The sequence below is a fragment of the Necator americanus genome, chromosome IV (assembly GCF_031761385.1).
Source record: "Necator americanus strain Aroian chromosome IV, whole genome shotgun sequence".
Lineage (NCBI taxonomy): Eukaryota > Metazoa > Nematoda > Chromadorea > Rhabditida > Ancylostomatidae > Necator > Necator americanus.
In genome coordinates this window covers 7,968,691-7,978,659 of record NC_087374.1, presented here as the reverse complement: position 1 = coordinate 7,978,659, position 9,969 = coordinate 7,968,691, and the positions used below count along the sequence as shown (strand labels likewise).

Below are 9,969 nucleotides of genomic sequence, written 5' to 3'. Positions count from 1 at the left end.
CAGCCTTGCGCATATAACATAGTTGTCCACATAGTAATTCGAACCTTTTCTTGTCTTGAAAGGATAACGGATAAAGTGTCTGGCGTTAATCAATCCGCTTGGGATCCGCCTCCATGTTCACTTCAATTCAGGATCGTTTGAGGTTTGGGAACGTGTAACTGGCACATACAATGACCTGCGGTGGCTAGCCGATGTGTCAAGACAGCGTTTTTATCCTCCCAGACAGGTAAGCTACCCATTTATCGACCCCTTAGGGATGAAAGGCTTGGTGAGCACTAGGGCGGACTCGAACAACCGATCGATCGTGCCGGAAGCGGAATCTTTAACCGCTACACTACATTCGCCCCTTGTCTTGAAACCTCGGCATATTCTGTCTATGTTTCCTAATAGACAGAATATGTGGAGGTTGCTGGTGATCCACACACATAGCAATACTCATTCGCTGGTACCATGAGTGGCAAGTGCGCTCCACATCCGGTGGAACAACACGTAAGACTATTTTCAATGTAAATGGGTTCTGTTTTCACTATCTTGAACGATTATCGAAACATTGCCCCAGGGTAGTGTGACAATTGACGGGATAAACATAGTATTGCTCCAGTCAACCTCTATTTAGACCTCTGAGAACGGCGGAAAAGCAGGCAAATAAAAGTTCCATCTAAAAACTTTGTAGGCACACCATTAGAAAACATAGGTGTCCACAAATAATCCTGGGAATTCCTTCCCCTGTGAACACGAGAAATTCGATCACATCACGTTTTTTCTTCGTAGTGTTGGTTATTGATATCCATTATTTTTAACGCTCGACATCGCGGTGCCACCTGGCGCGCGGAGATTGCAACTTCGCACAACAAAGGCGAAAGGTTAAGATTAGGACGCTCAGAGCAGTCGGCCACCCGTATAGTATTTGCTGTTCATGTTAAAAAAAACAAATTATGGTTACTTTTTGAGCGTTTTTTTTAAATTGAACCCATTTCGAATATTCTATTTTCACCAATATTTTTATACAACTATTTCTAATTAGTGAAACTAGTTCTTAATTTAGACGTTCAGATCTAAAATAAGAGAAACCATTAAAATTCCCCAAAATTATATTTTAAAAAAATCAGTAGCGATCAAGAACGCAATTTTAATTATGATAGAAAAAGACCTATCTTCAGAGAAACTTCAGTAGTTCGCCGCGAATCTATAAACAAATCCGAACTTATTCCTTATAACCACGCAGTTTTTTATTATTAGTTTGGGAAATTTTAATTATTGAACATTCCAGATCATCAAAAGTTTTCTAGTTTTACGGCGGCCATATTCTCGATATAATCGGGTCAAAACGACATAAACTACGGACGAGTTGCGTAAGCGGCTGCGCTGGAATCGTTGTGGTGGAACGTAGGATTAGCGGTTAGGATCGAGCGGGAACTTTGCTAACCCCGCTCATCGCTGAAGTTCGAGATGGTCCTACTTCAGTGCCAGTCGCTACTTCATCCGTGTCGCTTCGACCACAGCCGATTACGCAACTGCACCGAAATTCATGCCGTTTTGATCCTACTATTAGTGCGATATGTAGACACCTCTTTTCCCACGAGAAATACAAACTATTCATGTTATTTTATCTTTTTTTGTATTTCAGTTAGATTTTGTGAATTTAGCGCAGCGGTACGAGGTTCCACTGCTTCTGTGCCATTGATGGTTCAATCTCATCCAAGACCTTTCATCCCACCGTAATCGATAAGTTGATATGATTGATTTGTCTGAGAAGGCAAAAAAGTGCTGAGAAAGGCCATATATGCGTTGTTAAACCTCTACTACTCTAAATATGAAATGTATCCTGAAAGTGCATCCTGAAAAGAATGATCAACGCGAAACACTCTCTTCTTTCATTCATCAATTATGTTTCTAGTCGGCAGTCTCCGCATCTTTTGCAAACCGCACCCATGTGAGAAAAATTCTCGTCACAGTACAATCGCGATAAGAATTCGCAATCAAATGAACAAAGATAGCAGTTGAAAGTTGCCAAGGAGAAAAAAGTGGGAGACGTAGAAAAAAGTGGATGAGTAGAAGAATGTAGATGTGTAAAACTGTCAAGAAACTGTAGCGCAAGACGTATCGAGAAGTTGGAAACGTGCAAACATGGATGGCATACATGTAGCATGGAACGTAAATGAAACAGATCGGCCGAAAAAAAATTTTCGGGGAGGTGATCTTCGGGTAGAAATTTCCGCTATGGATGAATTGTATTGAACAGTCACTACTGATTTATCCTAATCCATTATATATGATTCTCTTTTAATGATGCGGTAACTTTACAGCTCATCATGGATGAGTATACAGGATCGGTGCATCAGGATGTAGTGATGAAGAGTTTATGAACCCTCATCCACAATCAGATGTGAATCGAGTGCACAGAAAGTTCTCATTATTGCATCCCGACTTGCCTTCTAAACGCTTCTAATAGCACACGTCAAAATCGTGCTCTTCGAAACGATTCAATCATTTTCTTCTGGATTTCTATGTTGCTCATATCTTAGGAAGAATCTCAAGAAAAAAAAACTGTCCTCATTTATCTGTAAATGGTCAAGTCTTGACTGTTCGACACCATATGATCTAGTGACCGAAATATGGAGAATTCACGTGATTTCTCCACTCTGAATCTTGAATCAAAGTCATGACTCTGTCGCGGATTCCTTGAATATTCCTTTTAGAGGGGACAAGCAACAGCTCACCTGCGTTAACTTCTCTGTTAAGCTCGAAAAAAAAAGAATAGGTCACATATTTTCTTTTGCGCACATTCCATCTTCTTTAGCTTACAAACAGCAGATTTTCTTTAAAACATACAAAATAGGAAATAAAAAATAAAGAAAAAACAAAGATCGTTTGCAAGTTTAGTGCTCAAAATAATGAATGAAAGATGAAAACGATTAATACGTCCTAGCCACGCAATGTCAGGAGAGCAAACAACATAAACAACGTCGCGAACTTTTGTACCAATCCAATACAATGATGGCATCCGTATTTGAATCATTCTATTGTTCCGCTTATGTTATTCGCTTGTTTGACACGTGATGCGAGACGCAGCCACCCGATTTGTATTCACAAACGGGTATTCGTTCCTTTCTGGATAATTGGTTTGAACAATACATGGAAAAGGAAGATTTGTGATGGGGAATCTATGACGGATCTTCTTAGTGATTCTTCTTAACCTCCCACAAGTTATACCAGCAATTATTGGGCCTCATATGTACAATAAGAAATGTAGCAGTCCCGTTGAGAACCCTCAAGATTGTTATTTACCTTTATGAAAAGATGCCCTAGTAAATGCTGCGAACCACCACCACCACACCCCATGACAGCACACTATCGGTGGTCGAGCACGATCACAGCACGTGCTCCGGCGTTCCCAACAAATAACAAGCGTTTTCTTTGCACTTCTTGTGTAGCATGTGTTGGAAACATGTGATATCAAAAACCTATTTACACCATTTCGGTGTTTCTATGAAGAATGACAGTAGTACCAAAAAACTGAGAGTCACGTAGAAACAAGTTTGCTTCGTACGTTTAAGAAAAAGATAATTGCAGTCATTCTCTTTCAGAAGTATTAAGCAAAAATTTTGACGAGCTTCGAATTATTTCCGCTTCATCAGGGAATAAAAAAAGTAGTGCAGCCGCATAGATTGTACCTTGCGTACCGGTTTGTGGACTAAACCTACCTGGACGTCTTTCTCGACAAAGACTCTGCTGTTCTTATAAATTATGGTCAAACTTCAAGTCTTTAAACTCTAACATTTTCTGGCTTTTCCACCATTTTCTGCCTTTACGATTGCAATCAGAAGAAGTAATCAGGAGCAGATAAAAAGGTAGTTATAGAACTATCACGTGAGTGGGAACATCTAATAAGGAAGTACGCAATTGTCAAAACAAGCAACTACTATGCGATGAAACTTGCATTCTCATTTCCTTCACACTTGAATACAACAGCTAATCATATTAAGAACGCATGGAGACGAGTTGATGAAAAAAAAAAGCTGCGGAAGAAAAGTGGATTTCGGGAAAGAGATAACTCACTTTTTCCCCATAAACTTCAAGGTTAGAAATGTTCTGTGCTGAAGGATAAGCGAACTCTCCCAAAGATATGATGCTTTAAAAAAAAACCAGTGTTAGAATGTTTCACCAGGACAACACAGCAATAGTGTTGGGAAGAGGTCCAGACACAGTAAATTTGTCCGGTCAAGAACTATAATATCCCCAGAAAAAAGTAAAGCTATTTCTGAAGAAAAAGAAAGAAAACCGGTATCGGTATAAGATGGAGCTGACGTCGATGAAAAGAAATGCCGTCAACAGTGAAGAAGTTGACACAGCACCTAATTTAAGACAAATACAAAAATATGATGGAAATATTTACAACTATTAAAAAAGAAAAGCCAATAACAAAGTGGAAAGAATTCACAGACTGCCGGTAAAACGGTGTCGTAATGTACACGAAAAATGCTGTTACAGCAGTTTATGGACACTGAGATTTGCACACGAACAACCGAGACATATGCACATATATTTACAAGGAACATAGACAGAGGCAAATGGAAAGCAGCTCTTGGTGGACCACCAGTGTATCATGAAATTGAAAAAGAGCTACTCCACATAAAAAAGAAAGATTTAAACGAACAGGCACTAACGGAGAACAATTGAAATCAACCCTAAATTTAAATGTCAAGACAACGAACAAAACAAGATGAAAAAGGAAATTGTTCTCAAATATCCAAGGTACAAAAACTGAGAGACCACCCCGAACTTGTTCTCTCAATAGCTTTCTAAAGGAATTTCATAAAGAGAAGTTAGAACTAGACGATGAGCAGACCCGCGTATGCGGAAAGACAAGGTCTTCAACCGGAAACAGAAAGCTGATACAAATGTGTGGCAACATTTGTAATGCAATAACAGGTGAGAATAATCTCGACACAAGACACACACACACGAATACTTGAATGTTTTCAAGAAAAAAAAAAGAAAATGAGCAAGACGTTAATTGATCATTAGATCCCGAATGTACCTTCGCATGCCAGTGAATCCCGTTTGTGGCGTGCTTTCTGAAAACAGAAAAAAGGTTTAATCGTGACCATTATAGAATGGAACTATAGAAATGAATGTATAAGGCCTCCGCCCTTTCTGTCCAATTTTTTTACAGTTACTCCACAAATTAGTAAAGTGTCACTGCTTAAATATCAATGAGATGACTGTGTGAGAAGGAAGCGCGTAAAAATCTTGAAACAGCCCAAAAAGCCAATGCATTTTTTTTAATAAACAAGAAATAGACTTTTGCGTCATGTAACTACATTTACACTTAAACATGACTTACGACTTCAAAAGGTTAAAAAAGTTAAAAATCCGATAAGACTACACAAATATAAAGCAACAGACGCACCTGGTCGGATAGGTGCGCGGCACACCTTGAAAAGGTACGGCTGGCAATCCGGAAGGTTTGAATCGAAGACATTTGATAATTCTGTTCTAGTCGGCATTTTCGGGAGATACTGAGGTCGATTTACAGAACTGCACACTTGCAGAACAATCTCACCAACGCTTTCTGCGACGGAAACTCGCATTCGTGCAAGATCGTCTGAAAATACAGCGCATTATTGTGTTGGGGACAGAAATACAAAAACGCCAATTCAAACGTCGTCCATTTCGCCAAGAACAATCTCCGGAAAAAATCATATTCGCGTCCTACAAAAATATACGAGTAACAAATTATGCAAAATAGAGGGAGATTAACACTTTCTGTGCTGCTACAGATTTCACAGTACGTAAAATAACTTTGCAAAACACACTATTTTTGTAAGTAATTGTTGTTTGTAGTCGTTGTTATGTACGCAATCAGTATGCGTAATATAGAAAATATTCATAATATCATGATCTAGGGGAATGGAATAGAAATTCACGTTTGATCGTGGTGGCCGGAACGGGAAAACGCAAAACTCCGATATTTTCAGAACCATGAGACTTTACGAAAAAAAAAGGCAAAAATGAGAACCCTTTTCCAGAAAACAATACTTTCTTTTCTTAGGACCGATAGTTTCTGCTTTCAAAACTGAGCATGGAATACACAACGGAAGCAAACACATAAAACGAAACTAGATGGTAAAAAAAGAAGAAACAATTCCAAAATGTTGTCATACTTACGTCCTCAGATTACATAATGATAGCTTTTGTTTTCATTGATTGTTGTATTGTGTTGATTGTTTTCATAGCCAGAGCTCCCGCAAATTTGAAACAAAGACAGTGGTATCATAAAGAATTGTCATACCGTAGGAATTAGCCTTGAAAATGTCGAGGAATAGAATCCATCGCTCCCATGCTACTGCTTCGACTGGAAGTGGCCAAGGTCGAGGACGACGTTGAAAAAACTCCAAACTTATCTGCGCACCAAGAAGCGGGACTGAAAAGCAGGCGATAAGCACATATGTGCAATAGCAGTAACTGAAGTTTCGACCTCATACACACACTTCAGAAGCTTATAAAAGGGATACCCTCGCTCAATCTAGGATTTAATTTATAGAGACGACAAAAAGAAGACGTGACCATACATTAAAACTAAGATTTCAATGTGAGTCTTAAAAGTAGAAGGTTCTCAAAACTAGTAACTCTGACTAAGAGCTACTAAAAGTGATAAAAACTTGATTATTAACTTACTATCATTCATTTAATAACACATAAACATGAAAAAAAAATCCTTACTTGCTGATTCAGCGAGAGTTGGGCTACTGAGTGGTGTATGTCGGCGAGGTAATGCTGCCGCTTTTACAGTATTGTCAAGATCAAGGAGAAATGGTTGAATCTCTTTCTCCAGTTGGTACGACAACTCATCGCTATTGATTTTGACCTAAAAAGCGGAAAAATAGGTAGTTGAGAGTTTTAGTGAAGTTCTTTCAATCTTCCAATCCAACCCTTTGCTTTTCTCCTGGGGCGTCGATAAGATCTTAGTTTATATCTGTTCTGTTATGGGGATTTAATTTCTGTCACATTTCAAATTGTGTACGACCAGCATGTTTCTTAGTCGTAATTCCAAAACAATTTTTCTTCAATAGTTCAAGAGTTTCTCCTGATTCAGGGGTTTCTCCTTAAATACTATAATTCGCAGGAACTGGATTTCCGCCTCAGTTTTTGTACAACTATCCACAGCCTCCTTCGCCTTCCGCCTTCAATCTAGGACTTCAATTAAATTTTCACGCCCAAACTCGCATTCCAAATACTCGGCAAAAAAACCTGGTGGAACCTGCTATACAGTTCTCAATCTCTCGCAGCCTGGTGCATCTGATCGGTCAACTCGATTTCTTTTGTTTTCATTTCCTCGTGGTGCAGTTGATGGAGGCCAGTTCGCCATCCTTCCAAAAGTGAAGGAGGCTGACGATCCGGCTCTGATTATCGTATCTATGCTCTTCCGCAAGAGGTTGATTAAATCTCTCTTTGTGCATCGGAACCAGAGTAAAATGGGCGACTTCAGGAGGAAAAAGAATGAGGAATCCTTCAGCGTTACTATCTGTCCGGCAATTGAACACAAACAATTGCATTGCAGTAACTGGAACTATTCAAACAATTCCACCTGTAAGTGTGGTAACCGCAAATATTCACATAAGGAACTAAGCACTACAAACAAAGATAGCCAGGTTACTTGCTGCCTTGTTACCTTCGGTTCTCTCAAAATTCAGAAGAGAAAAAAACCAGTATTTCTCCCGTTTGAGTCTCACCACAACAACTCTTCGCCTCCCACATTTAATATACTTCAGATCATTCTCTTCATGAAAAGGAACATTGTTGCTGAATGATTGTTTATGTATGATATCTCCACCTGAACATTGAACACCCGTAGACATTGACGATCTTACATTGGTCAAGTGCACCAGCAGTTGAAACGCTAGGTGGCATGTGACAGCCAGTACAAAACGATTTGTGTCATGGCGCAATTTGGCGTAAGCGGTCGCAGTCGAAGAGACGCGATGTTTAAATGCTTACGAGTCACAGCAGGCGCATCAATGTAGCAGAGCAGGCTGACCTCCGGCCAGCGGACGATCCCACCGCACAAATGCCTACCGTACGTTCGTCGAAGCACTATGGGATACACGCATGGAAAATGCAGATTTTTGATCGACAAGTAGAAACGCGGGATGAAGGTGCGAGTCCTATCAGTGCCCTCCGCATCCAAAGAATAATTCACTCTGCGTATATTTCGAAATGTATTTTTTGCGGTGTATATTTCGAAGTGTGCTTCGAAACTGTGTCCAATGAGGAAGTGATCCACTACGTTTCGTGATTTGTAAACAAGTATCGCGCCCAATAATATTTGATACGCGGAACAATGCAGTTTTATGCAATGTTTCCGTTTCCGGCAGAACATATTTTAAGAGTTTTAGAGATATTTTGCGCAGCTACACGTAGAATTGAATAGCATACCATTGTAATACCATAATACGAAGGCATAACATAACACTCTACACTCGTCCCTTTGCTGGCGCGTAGTTAAGGTGTGGTTAGCAAGTTCATACGACCTCGCCTGATGCTCACGTGCCACACAGGAGACATCGTCTGCCAACGCTCGTTTGTTAGCGCGATCAGCTGACATATGAGTGCGAGTGGCATTCTGTGGCCTCTGCGATCCACATTGTCCCTAGCACGGAAGCGCATGCAAAGGTTTTGCTGCGCATAACATTTACACCAAAAAAAGAAACTGTGAGAGCAGAGCGATGTTTAGCAGCACATGATCTCGTAGGTGAGTGAGGTTCTTAACACACTGTACAAGCCAAGAAAAAAAAAACGCGAGCATAATGAAAAACGACACACACACTCACGTAGGTTAAGTCGATATTCTCGCATTCCACTTCTTTAATGCCGAGAGAACCAAGCGAGTAGTTAGAATCTCCTTTGTATTGAAACTAAAAATCTGTGGTCACATTTCCACTAAAAGGAAAACAAAGACGAAGAACTGATGGCTTTTGTTTGTTCAGTTCTTGCCATAATAACGTTGTGCAACCCCATCCAATAGAACAGAGAAGAGAACAAAAATTTGCAAAGCGAAAGAAAGACGAGAAGATGCGCAATTTCTTTAGACGACTATCGAGTGCAGCTATTGATTTGCGGTTTCCTAGATGGTTAATGTTTACGTCAAACATGCAAAAACAATAGTCCAAATGTGCTGAGATGCTCTATAATCTTCTAACTATTGTTGAATGAAATTCCTATGCAATATTGCGTAATTCAGTGAAGGTAGTTGATATAAATCAGTTATCTGCTGAGTTCCCGTAAATGTGAGCAAACAACGTCTTCGGATGGTGAAATAAACGATGGAACAAGTTCGAAACCAAGATAAAACGCTTCCCATCACCAGAAATCAATTATTTATTTATTGAAAACACCTGCAGGTGTGCCATAAAACAAAAAAAAAACAAGATGGAACAGACCTCACTAGAATTTCGCCTGAATTTTACACAACAAGGCACAACACAGAATTATATTTATGTTGTTTATGTTTGTTACTGTGGAGTGAACGAATGAAGAAGTAAATACGTACCTTAGCAACACTCCTATGGGTTAGGAGTGAATGAAAAATGCAGGACACAGCGTCGTTAACTTGACGAAGTTCTAGGCTCTGAAAAACAGTGAATATAGGTAGGACTCCCGAGGTATGAGGTAGTTGAGTGATGTTACGATTGTTTCATTAATAATAGTTGATAAATGGCTAACCAGACGGTACTCCTGCTGCCGGGCATTCATGCGACTGGGCACTGACTGAGGCGAACTCGCAAGTACAGCTGTAGGCGGCGAGAGCGCAGAGAAACCAGACGCCCCCGCCGGGGACGCAGAGCAGCGCAGCCGCCACCCCTCTATCGATGGCGCGACCCGGAGAAACAGCTGAGTGCAGCCGCCGCCGTCGCCGCGGGTGCACCCGGTACGGCCGGGGATCACGGCGCTAATCGATAGTGTATG

At 40.3% G+C, this 9,969-nt stretch overlaps 1 protein-coding gene across 1 annotated transcript; it reads right to left on the bottom strand.

Moving 5' to 3' along the window:
• Window positions 1-5,013: 5,013 nt before the first annotated feature.
• RB195_000635 (uncharacterized protein) lies at window positions 5,014-9,756 on the bottom strand (the record flags this gene model as incomplete). Its single annotated transcript, XM_064197085.1, has 7 exons — window positions 5,014-5,078; window positions 5,414-5,608; window positions 6,296-6,427; window positions 6,727-6,871; window positions 8,835-8,918; window positions 9,554-9,631; window positions 9,727-9,756. The coding sequence occupies 7 exons, from the start codon at window positions 9,754-9,756 to the stop codon at window positions 5,014-5,016; spliced, it is 729 nt and encodes a 242-aa protein (XP_064052966.1).
• Window positions 9,757-9,969: the final 213 nt, after the last annotated feature.